This window comes from Acanthopagrus latus, chromosome 11, assembly GCF_904848185.1.
Source record: "Acanthopagrus latus isolate v.2019 chromosome 11, fAcaLat1.1, whole genome shotgun sequence".
NCBI lineage: Eukaryota > Metazoa > Chordata > Actinopteri > Spariformes > Sparidae > Acanthopagrus > Acanthopagrus latus.
The window spans coordinates 22,771,024-22,791,286 of NC_051049.1; the positions used below are offsets into that span (position 1 = coordinate 22,771,024).

Below are 20,263 nucleotides of genomic sequence, written 5' to 3' on the forward strand. Positions count from 1 at the left end.
TGTAATTTCGAAATATTTTAGAACTCTGTGATCTAAAAGTTGGAGGTCAACTCCCACACACTGTCTAAACTGCAAAAATTACATTTACCTGCAACATTTTACTGCTGGACCCTCACTTTTTTTTTCCCCCGATGAAGGTCTAGTGTAGACACGGTGCAAATTAATGTAATTGTGAAAGCTAGACAGTGTGGCTGCAACCTCTGGTCTACTCGTCCCTCACCTCTGCACCTGGCTCAGGAAATAGCATCAGCAAATAGCTAATGCAATATTCATAAATGACAGTTTGAACATTTGCAGTGGGAAAAAAAGCATTTTTTTCTGTTTCGTATGTCTCTGTGATCTAATCTTAATAGTACTGAACAGGTCTCAAACAAAGATTCACCAAAATAAAAGCATTTCAAACTGCCACAGCAGCAAACATACTGGAAACAGACAGGCGACACGCCACAATAGCGCAAAGACAAGTTAGTAAAATTCAAAACAATGATGAACTGGAAATAGAAATGTGTGCTTATAAGGATGTTAATACAGAATTATTTTTTTTTTCTCCTGGTGATCCATTTTCTAACACTGATCTTATTTATTTTCTCTTCTGTGTCCTGTGTTTTGCCAGGATACTCGTACGTACGTAATACTACATTCCTTTATTTTCTAAAGCAGTTTTAGGAATCTATGAATGTCAGAAATTCCAGGATGATTTTTTGGAAATGCAGTTTTTTCCCCCATGCATGAAACACAGTGGAAAATCAAGACAATTTCACTTTTTTTCATTAGTGAAAATGAATGGAAAAAGTTGAACTGACAAAAAGAAATGTTAAAAATGGAAGAATCAGAGTGAAAAGAAATTCAGGAGAAAAAAAATTCCCCATGGATGAAAAAAAAAAAAAAAATTTTTATGTGTGAAAAAAAATAATTTCTGGGGAAAAAACATATTATTTTGTTTCCCATGTGTGTAACTGAAAAAAAAATCTTGAGTGAAACAATCAGCTCATTTCTTTTTTTTTCATGTGTGAAAGAAAAAAGTTTGTGTTTGTTTTTGTAATACTCACTTTGACCACCAGAGGCTGAAGAGCAGCGCTGCGTTCTAAATAGAACTAAAATCCTTCATGTTGTCTTCCAGGCAAGTTTTCTCCACACACTTTAAACACAAGATACATCTATTGTGTGTTAGCCGGGTAGCAGATATCCGTGTGAAACCAAGTGGGAAAAAACACCAACAAAAAAACATTCCCCCACTCAGTTTCACACTATCACTTTTCCTGAAAATTAAAAAAAAGTTTCTTTTTTTTCACAGATGGCAAAAAAAAAAAAGACCATCGATTATGCTGGCAAAACTTTATTTTCCACCAGTTATCAAAACATAAACACAGGATAGGACTTTTTTTTTTTTCGATCAGCCTTAGAAAATGAATCACCAGTTAAAAAAAAAAAAAAAAAAAAGTCTTCCCTTCCCCCTCAGGGCTTCTGTTGTGTGATGGGGAAGAAAAGGTAAAGCCTGACAAAATGTTTCAGATGTTTACAAGATAAATGTACAATTGATCTGATATGCAATATGTGTAAACTCAAGTTTGCTGGAGGGAAAGCAGGACATCATCAATTAGCTCAACTTACATCCCGCCCTCAGATTTTAGGCAAGTGTTCTGAACGTCAGGCGTCAGTGTAGGAAAATGACTCACAGTACAAACATGAGAAGCCTGTGGGGAATTTGTCCAAAAAAACTAAAAACTGTAGAAAATGCTTTGCAACAGCTCAATGATACTGCAAGAGAAAAAAGAAAGGGAGCCCCACTGAATGCAAAAACAAGCGAGGGGCTAAATCATGCTAAACACGTGCACACAGACGAGACAAAACCTTTGATTGGCAGCGTGTCGGGGGCCGATCCTCTTCCTGCCTGGATGTGTGCAAATATTTAGCAGGATCATTTTTTTGTCACTTTATTTGCGTTCTATCGCTCCTCTCCTTTTGCTCTCTGTGTGTTTCCACATCCTCCGTGATGTATGTCCCGGACGGAGCCTTCAAAAATGCTTCACAGCTGCGTGCTAAATATGAGCTGAAAGTGAGACGCACGCAGTGAGACGCAGCGCAGAGAAATGGAGTTAGGGAAGATGTAATGAGATGAGGGGCAGGCAGCAGAGGAGATGGAGAGATACACCAGACAGAGGGATATGTACTGCAACTTTATGTTCAGCCATTTTATTAGTCCTTAATAAGCGTACCTGCACACCAGCACTCCTCCATCGCCACAGACACACTCCTGTTCTACTGTTCACATCCAGCTGTGACCAGACTGACGTACACCTTCTTATCTCATCTCTCCTGCTATTGTGTTTCATGGCGTGTGTGCGTGGCCGCCACACAGGTAATATTCTGCTCACTGATGTATTGTCAGATAAGTATGAGCAGAATACACACACACACACACACAGTGTATGAGCTGTTACGTGGGCGTATGGAATGCTGTGCGGATGGCATTTACACTCGAAAATAAACATTTTACATTCATCTTTCTACAGTAGAAGGAGGCTTATTAGTTATTGCCGGTTTGTTAAACAGGAGGCCTGTGCACACAACGAACCCTCACGACCAAGCTGTCACGTTACAGTCGAACATCAAACACACCGTCTGGACCGAAGTAAATTAGTATGATGAAGTATGACGCAGTTCACAGTCATTGCTCTAATATTTATATTTGTTGTGGTAAAAAAAAAAAAAAAAAAGGACTGAAATACCAAAAAGAGTCTTGAAAAACAGACAAAAATCTTTTTATCACACCAAATAAAGAATCATTTCTCTGTTTCCTTTGTGGAAATAAATCCACTCTGCAGTGGGCCACATTGATAGTAAGCGACCCCATGGCCAGAATAAATGTGAGCTACGTTTCTGCAAAAGCACATAAATCAAAACTGAGTATGTCTTTGTTGCAACTTTGTTTAGGTTGAATATTCTGTTTCTCTTTTGTCACAACACTATCATCACACACTTATAATCTGCTGACAGTAGGTTTAGGCACAAACCCACTCATTTGCTTTTTAACACCACCATCATCCCTTCAACCTCCTGGGGTAAAAGTCAGCTAATGAGCATAAAATGTGAACGTGACACGCCAAGTTTGGTACAAAAATCAACCTCTGGCTGACTGTGGTTTGCAGAAACATTAGACGCTAACGTTCCATCCTGGCGATTGGGCTAATGGGTAAATTTGCCTTTTTCTACCTGCTTCCTCTACAAACTTAAAATGAAGGCGCAGAAATTCTGCCAGCGGCCATCAACAAAAATCACACGCACAGCGGCCTGTCGAAGCACGTGATGAGGAAATGCTTTTGATTCAGAAAATCCCTCACATTATGAAAACTTTCTTAATTTCATACGACATACCAACCATATAACCATAGTGCCAGTCAGTTTACAGAAAGAAACAGCACAGTTTACAGTTTTTATAGGAAATTATTCTATATGTGCACCATAAAAAATGCAATCAAATTAAATTTGACTGCAACTTAGTTATCTGGAGCCAACTCATCGGCATTATTTTGAATTATTTTGCCATCTGTGAGCAGCTCCTTCGTCTCTGTCAACAGAGCACTAAAAACAGATTTTTCTTGGATGCATACTGAGCGATCTGAGTATGCAAACAACACTCCAAACTGAAAACCTGTCTGCAGTTAGTATGTAGTATGAATTCGGGACACACTTACAGTCTGAAACATCGATGGTGTGATGTAAGTAAAGCTCCTGTTACAGTCCCAACAGGAGAGGAGAGGAGAGGAGAGGAGAGGAGAGGAGAGGAGAGGAGAGGAGAGGAGAGGAGGACTGTGCCCTAATATTTGGCTTAAATGTTGAAAACCAAAGCAGATACCTACATTAAAGTCAACACAATTTGATTCAATATCAATAAATAACTTGAATTGCCTTGGAATATTATTATATTACATTACAAATAGAACAGTATATATTGAAAAAAAAAAAGACACGCAGTAAATGTTTTCCTTTCATCCATGTTGCACAACTCGCCCAACAAAAGAGCCAGGAAATGTCCATTAAATATGATATTGTCTGTTACGCATGGCTTTATATATTCTGTATTACACACTGTATTTACATCAGCCTTTTATTTTCTCTCCAGTCTTTAGAAGAAAGGTCCATTCATCGAGGGAAGCTATTGTAAAGTCACCACAATTAAGGGCTTTGATTTGTTTTTTTCCTGATGTGCTCCCAAACCTTGGGATTGAAATGGCTGACACTTCCTACAGAAACAGCATATCAACACGCATAAACACGCACACACGCGAACACAATCACGCGCACACACTCACTAACTCTCCACAGGGAGATATAAAAGAGGAACCTGGGCGATAAAAGGAAAAGAGGAAAGAAGACACTGAAGCGGGGAACAAACAGACGTCAGCTCGACTGAATAATCAAAGCGTGTGTGTGCAACAACAAACGCGCTTTGTCTTTTCAAAGGAGACACAGAGGGAGACACCTGACTGTGAGACCAGTCCTAAGACAGTTTCAGCAGGCGGACAGGTCGCCTGGCTGCCAATACAAAAGCAGCTTATACGTACAGATACAGTTTACTTCAGTTTACATTATATTAGAAAAAATGTACAAGATAATATTAGATAAGTACAGTTTACACAACAGTTTAAGTTAAAGAGTTAAGGCTTGAACAGGACAAAAGCAACACCGTGTTTGTATGTATGTAGCTGTATGTGTGTGTGTGCGTGTGTGTGTGTGTGTGTGTGTGTGTGTAAATAAGTGCCAAGATCAGAGAGCACTATGGCTTACTTTCACTTGAGCCATTTGCAACCCCAAATTCTGTTAAACTCAACACCTACTGTGGGGATGCAAAATGGCCGCCACAGAAAGGCCACTAGAGGGAGCTGTGACATCCAGCAGGCGCCCGTGCGTGTGTGCCTCCCCCCGCAAGCTTTTAGGCTTTAAGGTGGTTTGGTTCATATTAGAGCCTCTTCCTCTTGAAGTAGTCGGCGTACTGCCCTCCCAGGCCTTGGGAGTGCTGCCCGATGTAGGCACCATCTGATGATGTCACTTCCTGCACCGCCAACTGAGGGTACTCCCTCTTGTGGCCCCTCGTCTGGTTCTGAGGAGACGGGAAGAGGAAAGAGAAGGAAGAGTCAGCGATGAAGAAGTGCTGAGATGTTCATGAATATCTCCCAAGGGTCAACTAAAGTTACTTGTCAGGTTGTTGCTGATGTCCGGTGTTACATTGTAATACTGGAGAATGTTTGAAAGACGACTCCATCGAAGTTCTGTCCCTTGTACCTATCTGTATTAATCATCTCTGATTAATCATCTCTGAAACACATGAGAAACTGAGTGCCTACAGGTTGTTTTCATCTGTACACCAATGGACAAAAAGATGAACTAAAATACATGTCACTAGTTGGGGATTTTGGCAACAATGCAAACATCCTGTGTTTGTGTGTGTTTTGGGTTTAACAGTTTAAAGGTATTCAGTGAGACTGGGCCACAGAGGCTGCCTGTGCAAACAAATGTAAATCTTCCTGGAGACGAGGCTTTGCTCAGCCGTCTGGATCCTGTCTGCTCGCGTCATCCGGCACTCAGAGTCCTTTCCTCCTTCTCTCCTCTCAATTGATTTTAAAGCCTTTAACCGTGCAATCTCACAGAGTTGTGAGCGGTTCAATCAGAGAGAACTCTGTGGACACCTGAATAGGACACATTACCCAGTGATTGATGGAAAGTCTGAAAAAATGAACAGAATTGTGGTTACTGCTTTCTTATCCTGTTTGTCATCTCTCGACCTGTATGAGTACGTTGCTGTTGATGATGCTGTGGCTGTGTACACATGGTGGGGCTCAAAATATGATTAAATGTTCAGGAAACACCAGACACCAAGGCTTTATTTAACTATAACATAAGAGCCCACCTATTGTTCTAGCCGCAGTCACAATTTCATAACTACAGCTTGCAGTTGGTGATGCAACGAACACTTCCTGTTGCTGCGTTACATGAAGGTCTTTTCATTGACAGACCACTTCCTCGTCGGTCTTTGATTGTGAAGGAGCTACAGGGGCTCTTTGGAAAGGTTACACACAGATTGTTGTTGCGGCAGTAACCACATAGTGCCGGGCCATCAGATTGTTACATGTTGTTGCACACAACAGTGTTGTAACTGAACACTTAAACACTACAGAGTAACAGATGTGTAAGATAATCATCTGTGCTAATATTTATTATATTACCATGGCTCCTGTAGAAGCATTATTAAACATAAAATCCATCCAATAGTGGTTCTTCTGAATCATTACTTCAAATTCAACAAGCTGAGCGGTGACCCTCTCCCTCATCACCCCACTGTAAACACCTCACACTGCCCACTAATATCAGAAGTAATATGAGAAACACTGAAGTAGTTAGCTGCAAAATGAAATGTTTGGATTTTGTTGCCTGAGCTGAGGTCGCTCCCTGGAGACAGTCACTACAAAATGGAGAATAAAATAGGTAAAAAAAAAAAAAAAAAAGGCCAGCAGACACTTTCTCTTGCTTCATCCAACAGATGTAGTAGTCATCTTACAGTGTGGACGTTTCAAACTAAGTAGGTGTTAAGTACTGAGCAACGTAACTGAAATTACCCCAAATTTACCACAATAAATACCTCTAAACTTATTGAAACTGACCACTTAAGTATATAATGAAACTATGCTGCAATTTTCCAACAAGCGCTAATAAATAGTTGGTGATTTAATTCATACATTTCCATGAAACTTCAAACATAAAGCAGCACTTCCTGTTACCGCTTTACAGGAAAACATTTTCTCTGACAGACCACTGCTGCAGAGGTCTTTGATTGTGAAGGAGCTACAGGTCTCAGGAAATGTTAGTCTCTGATGTTTTCTCCCCAAAACAGAACAGTCCCATCAGGTCAGATGAGGCAGTCTCACTAACATACGTGAGTTGTTGCAACTTCATCTTCAACTAGTTTGAAAGTGAAGAACATTTTTTTAACCACATTCTCCCCAATAATATATGCACATACTTGATTGTAATTAACTCTGTTGTACTGTTATCTCAAATTATAAAAAGAGTTACATTTAACTTGAGCAATTTGAAGACATTATTATGAGATATAAATAGGCAATTAAGGAATGAAACTTTAAAATGGGAAATATGCCACTTAATTCTTGAGTATGAAGTTGTATTTGTCAGTAATTGGCAGTCTATCCTGATTAACTGTAAAAAAAAAAAAAAAAAAATGCTTCCAAGTTGGACTGATCTGCTGAAAGTTTCCTGGAAATGTATTAAGAAATTATCAGCTATTTATCATCTGCTTATTGGAAAATAGCAGGTGATTAAAATTAAATCATGTTGGGGTAATTTTCAATACATTATGTGGAAAATATTGTGGTCGTTCAGGGGTGATAACAACACAAAATGATCTTCTACTTGCCATGAAATTTGCAGACCTGTAAATTGTCTTTACACTCTGAGTGAGAAAATTAAGCTTCTATACTCACATAGTAATAGGTGTTCCAGTCAGTGGCGGCAGTGTGTGCGTGCGTGACGGGGCTCGGTGCGGCTGCCGCCGGGTGTGGCGCCCCGAGGAAGCCGGGCATTAAAGGCAGGGTGCTGTAGGCTGGGAGCACAGCAGCAGCTGGGAGGACGGCCGGTGGAGGGGCGGCGCCGTTACTGACCGCGTGCAGAGAGACTCCGAGAGGCTTGCACACATCTACCTCCTAGAAGACACACACACGCACACACAGTGCAATGTTACATTTTGGGTGGCATGTTGTTGTCATCATGATTTTACTCTTTGTTTATTCACTTATTCATTCATGTCAATCTTTCTGCCCCCTAGTGGCTATTATGAGACCCACTGATTGTCTGCAGGAGACAACCTCGGACAGGATCTCTTATTTATCCCGCCACTGCTGTTGGACAAGATTGTTCATTTTCCCTCAGGACAACCAGCCAGAATGTCAGCATTATTTTCAGGTCTGTTCCACGCCAGGAAGAACCTCTATCATATCGTTCTCTCCAAGATATCAGTTTCTCCTCCAGCACTGAGCTCAGTAGACCACAATGTAACTCTGCCACACTGCCAGATCGATGAATGCATCTTCGAGCAAACACTTCACTCAGCACACACACACACACACACATACACATACACACACACACACACACACACACACACACACACACACACACACACACACACCCCAGCAGCAGCAGCAGCAGAATGGCCCAGACGTGGAGATGTCTGCTGTCAGCTGCTGGGTGCTGAGTGATGCGTTCCCTCTAACAGGGTGTCGGTGTCACACAGAGAGGTCAAGCACTGCAAATAAACATGTGGACAAACTGCATGTAAATACCAGCATGCTGCTCTGAGGCCTGCCGCTCCGGATCGGTTACACTACGTATGCAGGTCAGGAAGTTGTTTGACTCAAGATATTCAGGTTGGGTTTTAAAGAGCGTCTGTTTTGTACGGAGCCCGTCAGGTGTCATTGATCAAGTCCTGATGAAGAAATAATTAGCTATTTGTATGCAGGAATTAATAACTTCTGCCACCAGATTTGTGATTTATCATCATCTTACTGTTTATTTTTTGCCTCTTTGTGCTGTCATGTCTGAATAAAGCCATCAGTGTTGCGCCTTCCATATCTAATAAGAGTGCAGCGTGCTTTTTGGTGGCCATCCTTGAGCCTCTTGGCTCATTTAGTGTGGGTATTAAAAAAGCATCCTGGCACACGCTGGGCTCTTTAACTTAACTGAAGCACGCAGATAACTGAAGTGAGATTAAGCAAGAACGCTTTATGAGTGAGTGCTTGTATCTAATTTGAGATCAGGCCATAAAGGGACAGTCCACCTCTTTTCCTCTTACACGTAATGCAATTTATCCATCTAGATTGTTATGCAGTGAGAGGCCGCTGTTTTCTTTCTACTAAATTTCACATGCCAACCATTTGACTGTGCAGAAAGAAGCGTGCATCCACTCATGGATGAGAGGCTCGTGCTTGTAACAGCGCGGGATGTAAGCATAAATAGTGCATTCCTTGGCAGAGCTGAGGAATAGAAGGACACCTCCATCTGTGCGGTGAAACGGCTCCCAGCCAGGTCTGTTATCTTTAGTAACCTGTTCATGATTTCTGTAAAGACACATTTCTCTTGACTTTTTAAAATGTCTTTGTATGGTGCATAAATGACACTGAAGTTAAGAGGAAACATATGTATTTCAGATTTTAGGGTGAGCTGTCCGTTTAAGTGTGATGACATTTTAGCTTTTGTGTTTTTGTTTATTTAAACAGCTGTTTGAGGGTTAGGACTCAGCCCTTGTGTGTTTGCGTGTGTCACTGTGTGTGTGTGTGTGTGTGTGTGTGTGTGTGTGTGTGTGTGTGTGTGTGTGTGTGTGTGTACCTTGGTGGCGTAGGCCTGGTTGGTGGTTGCAGGCTGGGAGTAGTACTGAGTGACTGCCTGCATGTAGGAACTGTAATCCCCATAGGTCGACACCGGTGGAGCCTGGAACACAAGAAAGGTATGTGATAAATGCCATAGAGCTCCTTGATTGGTCAAGTAAATATTGCAGGTGTGTGTGTGTTTGTGTTACCTGTGTGTGCTCCTTGCTGTAGTCTGTGGCTGTGTTCTCCTGTGGAGCAGCAGTGCTGTAGGTGTGAGCTTGTGCTGCTTGGTAGTGCTGGTACCACTGCTGCATGGCCTCCTGTGCGACACAAACACACACACCAGGTATAAAGCAGCTGCCTGTTTGTTCTCCTTGTCTTTACTGATGTTTTCTTGCCTCCTCGAATTCTCATTCATTAACTATTGTTCGTGCCGTTGGCTCTCCCTGTTCCCCTCCTTTGTCTCTTCATTTCAGACAAATTAAACAGAGCGTTTTATTGGTTATCTAATCATGATTCATTTGTTTGGATGGGAAGATTGTAATTAACATTTAAAATTGGGTTGGAATCGCGCTGCAAATATCAGATATGTCACTCGCTGCCGGAGGAGGCACAACTGCAGGCGAGAGAAACAGAGAGAGCAGGAAGGGAGAGATGCAGACAAACAGCCAGCAGGGAGGATCCATGACTTGTTCAGAGTGGAGCGTTAAGACAGAGGAAGGGAGCGGGGACAGATGGAAAGACACAGCGCTCTCTGCCAAAATCCTCTCTCATTCTGTCTGTCCAAATATCCAAACCCATCCTCATCTCCTCCACCACCCTGCCGCCCATAGTTACAGCTCACTCTGTCACTGCTGAGCTCATCCATCCACTCATTATGTATCCGTCCATCGATCATCTGTTCACACCCTCTCACATTTTAGGCTGAGTAACAGACCCACGCCTGTGACATCTATCACCATATCCCTTCACTTGTGCCTGGTGTGTGTGTGTGTGCTTCAGTACCTGCGTGTAGGCCTGGTTGTATTGGCTGTAGTCAGTGGAGGTATCAGTGCTGTATGGAGCTGTGGTTGTAGCTGCCGTGCTGTGGGTGAAGGAGCCGGAGCCCTGGGAGACGACGGGAGCAACCGTGCTGCCGTACACCCCGGAGCCCGGCTGTCCTCCCTGGGCTTTACTCCCAACTGAGCCTGAGCAGCAGAGGAGGAGCAACGAGTGAGATAACACTGCTGATAATCACAGTAATACAAAAATAATCTCAAAGGAACACTCTGAAATACTGTAGTCGGTTCAGATAAGAAGTTAAACACTTGTGGCGCATGCTCCCCTTCTTAAGAGATCATCTTCAATATATATATAACAATCTTCACTCAGCTTGTGACAGCTTCAGAGTTTGAAGAGGCAACAGTGTGACACTGTGGCAGTATATTCAGCACTGTTGTAGAGAACTACAGCTGTTTAACATACTGAACATGCAGACCGATGGCAGATGAATGATTATGCCCCAGGAGGGCTATAAATTGGAGTGGAGACCGTGTGGCTCGGGCACCACCACTTCCTCCTGGATCCATGGTCTTTACGTACATTTTATATAATTTACTTGTATCAGATATTCTATCAGTGGAATTTGCTACATGTCTATTGCAAGTCTGTCTGTCCTGGGAGAGGAATCTCTAAAGAACTACCCACTGCACAAATAATAGTATGAGAGATAAAGTGTATGCCTTCATTTGTTGCTCACCTTGCAGAACCACCCCTGGCATTACACTGGCCAGGTTCAGGTAGGGATTGGAGGGCAGTCTGACCTCTTTAGGAGGATCACCCAACAGAGAGCTCTGACCACTATTGACCTGAAGAGAGAGAAACAGATTCAACTGGGATAATACACAGTGCAATTAGCAGGTGATGCCGGTCAAACAGAAAATACAAAAATGAAAATTCAAACACTGGTAAACCTGCTCTCCAACCTCTGATCCACCTCTTTAAATTATTTCATATCCTCACTCATAACTTGGATTTGTGTTACATCTAAGGTTGCAAAAACAACACTTTGGCCTGTGCTGCAAAACAGCAACATACCAACCTCAACATTACGTTTTTTTAATGTTGAAAGATTGTGTTGAAATGCTGTACAGGCTGTGGAAACCTGAGATGATTGTACTCTCTGTTAATTACACTTTGCCTCCATTAAAGAGACTTTAGAGAAGACGGCGCTGGGACTGGAATCAGTTCCCTGAAGAACTTCAGCGCTGTGATTATCTCTGTACACTGAATCATTATGGATGATTATGTTAGCATAGCAGTGCTTTATCTAAACCAGTTCTAGTCAAAGAGATGTGGAGGAGCACTAAAGCAGACGGGGATTAGGAGTGTCTAAAACAGGCAGGTTGACAGAAGGCCTCATACTGGGTGAGACAGAAGTGCATCATGGGAATTTCCCAAATGAAAAGCCCTTGAGGGACTGAGGCTGTTTGTACATACAGTATGTATTTATAAGGTTGAGTGCGAATAAGGCTTAATTAGAAATGAATATCCATCCACATCTGAAAACATAGATGTTAAACTCAAGAAATTAGCATATTAGCTAGCCAGCTGCAGCTGAAATCACAGGCTGCTGGTTAGAAATCAGAGGCAGATTTTGTCTACCTCTTTCTGATGATAATAATAAATAATGAACTAAATTTATATGGCACTTTTAAAAACAGAATTCACAAAATGCTCTGAAAAACTAGCAAAAGCGGGAAACTCAGCAAAACAACATTACAGGATAAACACTGAACAGTTGAGCCAGACACAAGGAAGCCTCGTCTAACGTGAGTGAAAAACAAGGCAGAACAGAAAATGTAAAAACACAAAAGAGACAATATGAGTCATCACAAGTAAAAGCAATAAAAGCCCTAAAACAGGGAAAAATCACAGAAAAATTCAGAGAGATGAAAAGTAATGCAAAAATAGAAATAAATAAAAGAATGAAATCAATAAAGGACCCATTGTTACATAGCAACCGTAACTAAGGCAGGGAACAGTTACATTTCTGGAGCCCTCCTTATTTTGTCAAACCAAAAGTCTACATGATAGTAAATTTACTGTTTTTCTTAGATGAGAGATTAGATTAGATTTATTTTTCCATCAACAACAGAGACAGATAATGACACATGCAGAGAATCAAAAGCAGCAAAGAATAACGCAAGTGGTGTGAGAGAGAGAGAGAGTGTGTGTGTGTGTGTGTGTGTGTGTGTGTGTGTGTGTGTGTGTGTGTGTGTGTGTGTGTGTGTGTGTGTGTGTGTGTGTGTGTGTGTGTGTTGTGTTCGCTGTGCTCACCATGCTGGCCAGGGGGCAGCCATCTGAGCTGTTGTGCTGGCCTGTTGATGTATAAACTCCTCCATGGGGATTGGGTGGTGGCGGGCCAAGGCCTGAGTTACTTATACCCAAGGAGTAGCTCTGTCCCTGGGGATGGGAGCTCACCATGGTCCCAGGAGGAGCTGGCTGCCTGTCACAGACGGTGGAAGAGGAAGAAGAGGAGGAGGAAGAGGCAGAGGGGGTTGTGGAGATAGTGTGGGTGCTGTTATGTTCTCCCCCTCCAGCTCGACCCTGGAGGTACGGCATCACACCTGCTGCTGACACCACTACTGTGGCATTGTGGGTAGACGATGGCACCGACTCCTGGCTCAACTCTGTGAGACAAGAGGAAAATAAAATAAAATGAAAGAAAATTTAAATCAAGGACAGGGAACATAGGAAGGAGAAGGAAAGGACACAATTGAATGGAAGGAAAAGGAAAAGGAAAGGAAATTAGATTGAAGGAAAAGAAATTGAAGGGGGAAGGGGAATAAAGACAGAAGCAATGAGGGAAAAGCATGGAATGAGAAGTAAAGGGAGGACAAGGAAGGAAACAAAATGTAGTACATGAAAGCAAATATGGAGCACAGGTCACAGTACAGAGGAGCAAAGTAAAGAAAAGGAAATGAAGGAAAGGGATATGAAAGCAAGAGGAGGAGAGATGCACAGTGCAGATAAACACAAGAAATGTTTTTCACTGATGACCATCAGTGTCTCCGTCTCCTCTGGACAGAGACGGGTCAGTCAGATGGCTGCAGGCTGAGAGCTCAGCCTCACCGCCTCCGTCTCTGTCTCTGTAGAACCAGTTGTAATATTTGAGAAGAGCTCATACATCATCACTTATCATGTTTATTTATCGCGCGGCACTTTGCTCCACACTCCCCATATTTCACTCACTCCGGGGTTTAATAAAACACAGATATGTACACACATACATACACACAAGCACAAAAACATACACAGATGTGAGAACATGAGCGCACACAATTTAAATTCGCACACACACACTTACACAATCACACTTATTATAAATCCAATATTGCTGTGACAAATGGCCTCCACAGCACAATAAGAGAACCCGCTCTAACAAGCCTTAAGCTAACAATCCCAGCAGACACATGCACTGATAAAAGCCTCGCATTACGGAGACGCACACAAAATTGCAAACTCATACACACAATCAAAGAGGAACACACGCGCGCACACATAAGTGCATCAGCACGCGTACGCACAACTGCTTGTGTTTGTGCACACACAGTCTGTGATATATCATTTCCATTTAACACAGCACAGCTTTTCTCAGCTGGGGATTTGAAATGTAAATGCTCTGCAGCTTCCAGGAGGATGTGTTGTACAATAATGTGGGACATTCAGGAACACTCTCACCTGACATCAACATATAATGACTGAAGGTTAATTAAGTGTCCTTTAAATATCTTCTGTGTTCATGCATTTTCTAACACCAGTTATTATTCAGAAAATCTGCTTAACATAGAGCAAGAAATTCAGACTTTCATCATGAGGACTAAGTTCTCTGTGCAGCGGTGAGAAATACCTGAGAAAGTACAAAATGTAATGATCTAAAAATATGTTTATATATCAAAACGGTGTTAAACACTTGTTTTTTATGATCGTTTAAAGATTTTGCTTGAAAAAGCAACACATCCAAGTTAAACCTAAATTATTTTACGAGTAATGAATCATCACTAAATTAATTTCTACGCAGCTAGCAGCCTCAATTTTGATCCTGTTACACAAAGTCTTACGTGCTGTTTTACAACACTGTGGAAGATTCATTTACAGAACAGAAGCAGGATGTATCAAAATTTGCAGATGCTCTTACAATAATAGGAGAAAAGAAGATAACTAATTTGACGAACACAGGATTTACAAAAACACCCATGAGAGACGGGCTGTAGGTCTCTTTGGTTCGCAGTAATAACAAGTCATTTGAAAAGGGAGGACCAGCTCGACCCTGCTCACCTGTAGGCGAGTCTCCCAGGAGGCCTTTACCAAGAGGCATCAGGCCTGGAGGCCTCAGGGACAAAGCTTTCTGCATCAGCAGCCTGGACGGGTCTCCAAGCAGGCTGGAGACCTGTGAAGGAGGAGGAGGAGGAGGAGGAGGAGGAGGAGGAGGAGGAGGAGCATTATGTAAAGAAGGGAGAGGGGAAAAAGAGAGAAGATGAGAAAGACTGTGGTAGCAACTCATCAGCTGTGTTTTGTAACACAGAGGCACAATTTTATGAATGCAAGTCATGAAAACAGCAGCTTTGCCTGCAGCAGTGACTAAGTATCATACATTAACATGTGTACATAGGTGCATCTTTTTCCTTTTTCACATTCTCCCCTGCACTTTTACAGCTTTTAGTGTGCATTGTTCAGAAACCCACAGAAAATGATGAGTTAAAGAAAAAAGAAAATGCCAGGCAAATAAAAAAGTTTAGGAAGCGGAAGGTCAAGAAAAGAAAGAAAGAAAATAAAACGATTATTTGCCTACTCTGGATTCTGAATTGTTTTCATCATGTGTCTGAAATAACATCAAATACTGCAAACATCCATCTCAGTGACTTTTAACTCCCAATTCGGCAATTAAGGAAAACAACGGAAACATTTTAAAATATGCAAATTGAACTGCAGACATTTGGACACCTCAAGGTCAGCCTTTAGAACAGCAGAGAGGTAATCAGGGTGGTTTGGCATCATTATGCATAAAGTGCTTAAGCTAAAAAATGTAAGGGCACATATGCACAGGCCCACATCTGCCACTTTAACCCTGACCGAAAACCTATGCAAATTATCAAACACACACACACACACACACACACACACACACACACAAACAGGTGTCTTACGGTGCTGATGCGTTTGTCTTTGATGTGAAGAAGCTGCTGCTGTGCGAGCTGCATATGCAAAAGATTCTGGAGGACCAGTCCATTACCAAGCATTGCATTCTGAAAGGTAAAGGAAAGCAGAGATTATTGAAGCGGACATGTCAACATACAAACTACACACACTGATGTTGGCGTTACAATGACCTGGTGTGCTTTCCCCAGCGTGAGCAGAGCTGTGGTGAGAGGAGGTCTGAGGAACGGCAGGCTGGCATGACGCCCGTACTTCCCTTAAAAAAAGAAAATCACGGACAAACAACAAAACATCAATCAGTGCCTCACTTGGTGATTTTCTTTTATATAAATTCAGCTTCAACTAATGCGCGAATCAATCATCATCTCAACAGGCAGACGCAGGCAGAATTATTAGTCAGACGACCAATCCATCAGTCGTTTACAGCACACGGCCTTCTGGTTTTACAACGAGCACAATACTGGGAGATTATGTTTGCACAAAGCAAATTGCCTCTCTCATAACTTAGAACTTCTCCCAAGTCTGGATTTCATTTTGATGTTGAAGATGCAGTTGAAAACGAGGCTTAAACTAACAACAAGGGCAGCAAGAGAAATCAACAAGCGAAAAGAGAAGAGCATTTAGCTTCAGCACCTCACTGGTTGCTTGTCTCAGTCTTAAACATTGTGTTCAAATACTGATGAGGCAGCATCTCCAAGTGCAATGGTGTACATTTGTTAGTAGTCTTGCTCTGTATTTATATTGTTGTTAGTGCTTTTTTTACTTCATAAAATGTTACTTATTATTTTTTACTGTATTAACTGATGCTCTCTCTTCTGCTGTCCCCTTTGCTGCTGTAATAATGCACATATCCCCATAGTGGGTCTAATAAAGGATCATCTTATCTTAAAGGAAACACACTCACTCACTTACTACAAGGAAACCTCACTTCATTAATGAAGATGGCAGCCAAAGAAAAATAATTCCTCTTTGAATTCTACCACCATCAGTTTCAGTCTGTGACACCTGTCTCAATTGTTTGGCAGTTTAACTGATATTGTCACATCCATAACAGCGAATCACAGCACTTCAACTTTTCCAGGTTTAAATTTATTTGTGATGTTGAAGATACCTAGCTAAAACAAAACAACAAAAGAAAAATGCAGAATTCAAAATTCTTCAAACAGACTTCACTCAGGGTCACCAGGGCTACAACTGAAGCAGTCGAGCTTCAACACCTCACATGTTGAAAATGACAAGAGCGTTCTCTCTGTATTCTACCACCGTCACCTTCAGGTGGTGTTACTGATGCTGTTACATCCACCAGGTCTGTGTCAGATCTGCCAGAGAGCATCTTTTATTCACTCCTCAAATACCTTTGTTGGAGAATTTTCTGTAGGTACTCTTTGAGTTTATGGATTTATTTATTTAGCTTTTTGTGCTCAGTTTATTGCTTATGTTATATTCCCAATCAATCAACAGCTATAGCCATTATATTAGCTGGTAGAGGCTGAAGCTACTAATACTACAGTTCATTTAGTGCTAGGCGAACTTAAGTATCTCACTGTTTTTACTTTAAGTCTTGTGGACCATATACGTTCACTAGATTAACAACTAATTGCACAAGTACTTATTGCAGGTCTTTAATGAAAAAAATAAAATAGAATAAAAACTATACTACAGTGTATAAAGTTTGGCATTACCATGATTATATACTTTAAATGCTCATTATGCAGACTGTTCCACTTCAGAACAATAATCATGTTATTGGACTATAATTATTGATACTGATGTAGACCTTGTACATATGGTTACACATTATCCTCCTACAGGGATTTAATGTTGCTCTTCAACTATGACCCTGTGCTTCTTCAGACAAGAGACACGTCTTTACATCACTACGCAAAACCTCTGGGAGTCCGTTTTTCTGGCGACAGTTTGTATTCATTTTTACAACAACTTTGGTCTAACTCTTGTTGTTTGTAGTATCTCATATTTCCCTTCACTTGTAGCCTCCATTATTGAGCCGTCCTGGACTTTTATTGAAGTGTGCTTGGCTTGCTGTGTAGCCGTGATAACGACCACCCGGCTGGTGAGAAACGTAATGAAACTGTTGCTGCTGTGACTGTTTGTGCAACAATAATTGTTGTGTTTTCTTCCAAAACAGGTGATGAGTAAACAACAGTTTCCTTACGAGAGGAAGAAAGTGCCACCAAATTTTGGTTTGTTACAACTTCTTCAACACCTTGTGTGGTTTTATTTGTAGTGCTGAATAATGAATAAAGAATCGAACACTGAATAATCAGTCCTCTTGCTCACTGATTTACAACAAGAAGCAAACTTGTGCTGACGAACATTCCTTGAGCCTAACTGGTATGGTGCAACTTGGTTTTTTTTATGCTGCAGAGTTTTTCTCTAATGGAAAAACTGTAAAGATTGTCTGTACATGGCAGGGTTCATCCACATTTATACTTATCTCTTCTGTTGGGATTCTTGGACCTGATCAGGAGGCACCTCTCACCTTCAGCTGACATTAGCACTCACCTCCCCTCTTTGGCTTTTTTATGCCTGTGTGTTACTCCTCTGAATTAGGTCCCCTCATAATAAATGTAAGCGTCAGTGCTAATGGTAGCTTCCACCAGAATAGGTAGAGAAAGTTTAACATTTAATCAAGGGCCTAATTTTAGACTTTAATTGTGCGTGCTCTTCTTTAAGAGAGCTCCCCCACCTCTCCCATCTTCTCTGCTTCCTGTTCTCATTTGTTCGGCTAATGTCACACGATTTCATTTTAATACCTGATTAGCCATTCATCATATAATGAAACCGTCGAGTGATTGCAGTATATCGGAGAAGGCCTAACAGAGGGACGGGCTCGCACAGTGGATCTTTGATTATGATCCAAACTCCTCAGGGGCAGAACAACGTTCAGGAGAATGAGATCAGGATGCTGATTTTCTTTAAAATCTCAGTATATTCTGAAAAAAAAAAGCATTTCAAATTTGGTGCACTGAAATTTGATATAATATATCGTTATTTATTTAGCCAAACTGACTGATTAGCCTGAGCTACTTCTCTGAAGCAAAGTTAAAATCATTGGAACAGTTGATCAAAACATAAACCTATAGGACTGTAACATTATCCAGAAGAGTGCTTTGTGTCTTAGTTATTCAACACTCATCCTACTTCACAGCTCTATATAGTATAATGAGTCTTGGATCAGACTTTTATACATCATGTATAATGTTAATTTGAAATCAAGGTCCACTTCCTAGATTTTCCCAAGCACATTAACCCCAGAGTCTTCCTCAGTGGATAGCTTCTAACCTTATGAATAATAATGTAATATAATAATAATAAGTTTCCATTCTTGGTATTAGAAATGTTTATGTTCTTCGCTTGTTGTTGAACATCCATGCACAATCAAGCATTTTGCAACATTTCATTCAGATGACAACATCGTCTTTTATTTTCAAACATCAATATATTCATTAAATGTCCTTTATTGTTTATGTAAACCTGTGTTTAATCATCATTTTGTGAGTATGGATTTTTTGGGGGGTGGTGAAATCTCCAGTTGTGGCAGCTGATCTCTGTCATCATCCCTCTCATCCAATTCAGCTCTTAACACAGTTCATCAGGGCAAGCTGCGAGATCACCACGCTTTGCCTGTGCAAGGTCGTTGCACTTGATTACACTAACAGCCCAAGGTGTTGTACACTACATAAAATATGCTCATTACGTATATATGAAAGAGATAAAAAGAAATGATGAAAAAATGATTGGGTATATTACAAATTCAGAGTGCATTAAAATAACATCTGTGTAAGATAACTTCTGGGCTGTAAAACCAAATGAAAAGCTGAAGCATGCTCCATCCAGCTACGCCTCTCAGTATCAGATCCGAACCAAATCTGTAAAAAAAAAATCTGCAACAGAAAATATGACTTCATTCGCGTTTCCATCCACTATCGAGATGGGAATATTAGAAGATAAACTCTTTCACACTTATACCTCCTCTTTTCCCGGTGTGATACGGTCTCATGAGGATCTGCAGGGCAGCCGGGTTCGTCATACTGGTCAGCAGCTGGGCAAGGTTGGGCTCTGGTAGCAGACCTTTCCTATTACTCAGAATCTGAAGAATAACAACAACAAAAGGCACATACATATACAAGTTAGAGGAAGAAAAGTGTGTGTGTGTGTGTGTGTGTGTGTGTGTGTGTGTGTGTGGTTTACAGTATGTGTTTTGATCTTGTCATTAGGACTCCCTGACGGCTGTAGTAATCATTACACTGGTTTACATCATCAGGATGTGTCTGCAATGTCAGCAGAGGGGAGCTGATCTGGGAGACAAAAGGGAAATGGCAAGAAAGGAAAGACAGAGAGACAGAGCTCGCTGAGACACAGAGAGAGGAGCGGGGGGGGGGGGGACTACTTTTCAAAAACTGTCTCTTTTCTAAGCTAAATATGACATTTGAAACTGATCTCTGTGATCAAGGTGTAGCGTTTCACTCTGATCTTGTCTCTTGCGTGTCATGTAATCAGTGTTGTAGTCTTGCAGGTATTTCTAATGCAAACACATCGATTTTATTAAAATCTTTTCAAGAACATTTATTATTACTTTCACCTTTTTGACAGCTCATGGCAAACAGAGACAAACCTCGAGGCAAACAAGTGGAAGAATGAAAGCTGTTTTATGTTTTGCATCTTAC

At 41.3% G+C, this 20,263-nt stretch overlaps 1 protein-coding gene across 2 annotated transcripts in view; it reads right to left on the minus strand.

Moving 5' to 3' along the window:
- Positions 1–926: 926 nt before the first annotated feature.
- raver2 (ribonucleoprotein, PTB-binding 2) overlaps positions 927–20,263 on the minus strand; it is an 87,360-nt gene continuing 68,023 nt past the window's right edge. For both annotated transcript variants that reach the window (XM_037113620.1, XM_037113619.1), the window contains 11 exons: positions 19,566–19,686; positions 15,749–15,831; positions 15,566–15,664; positions 14,697–14,808; positions 12,696–13,048; positions 11,116–11,224; positions 10,383–10,564; positions 9,587–9,697; positions 9,397–9,498; positions 7,497–7,715; positions 927–5,101 (listed from right to left, as the gene is read on the minus strand). In XM_037113620.1, coding sequence (XP_036969515.1) covers positions 4,961–5,101; positions 7,497–7,715; positions 9,397–9,498; positions 9,587–9,697; positions 10,383–10,564; positions 11,116–11,224; positions 12,696–13,048; positions 14,697–14,808; positions 15,566–15,664; positions 15,749–15,831; positions 19,566–19,686 — 1,632 coding nt within the window. In that variant the 3' untranslated portion in view covers positions 927–4,960. The remainder of the gene's footprint in view (positions 5,102–7,496; positions 7,716–9,396; positions 9,499–9,586; positions 9,698–10,382; positions 10,565–11,115; positions 11,225–12,695; positions 13,049–14,696; positions 14,809–15,565; positions 15,665–15,748; positions 15,832–19,565; positions 19,687–20,263) is intronic.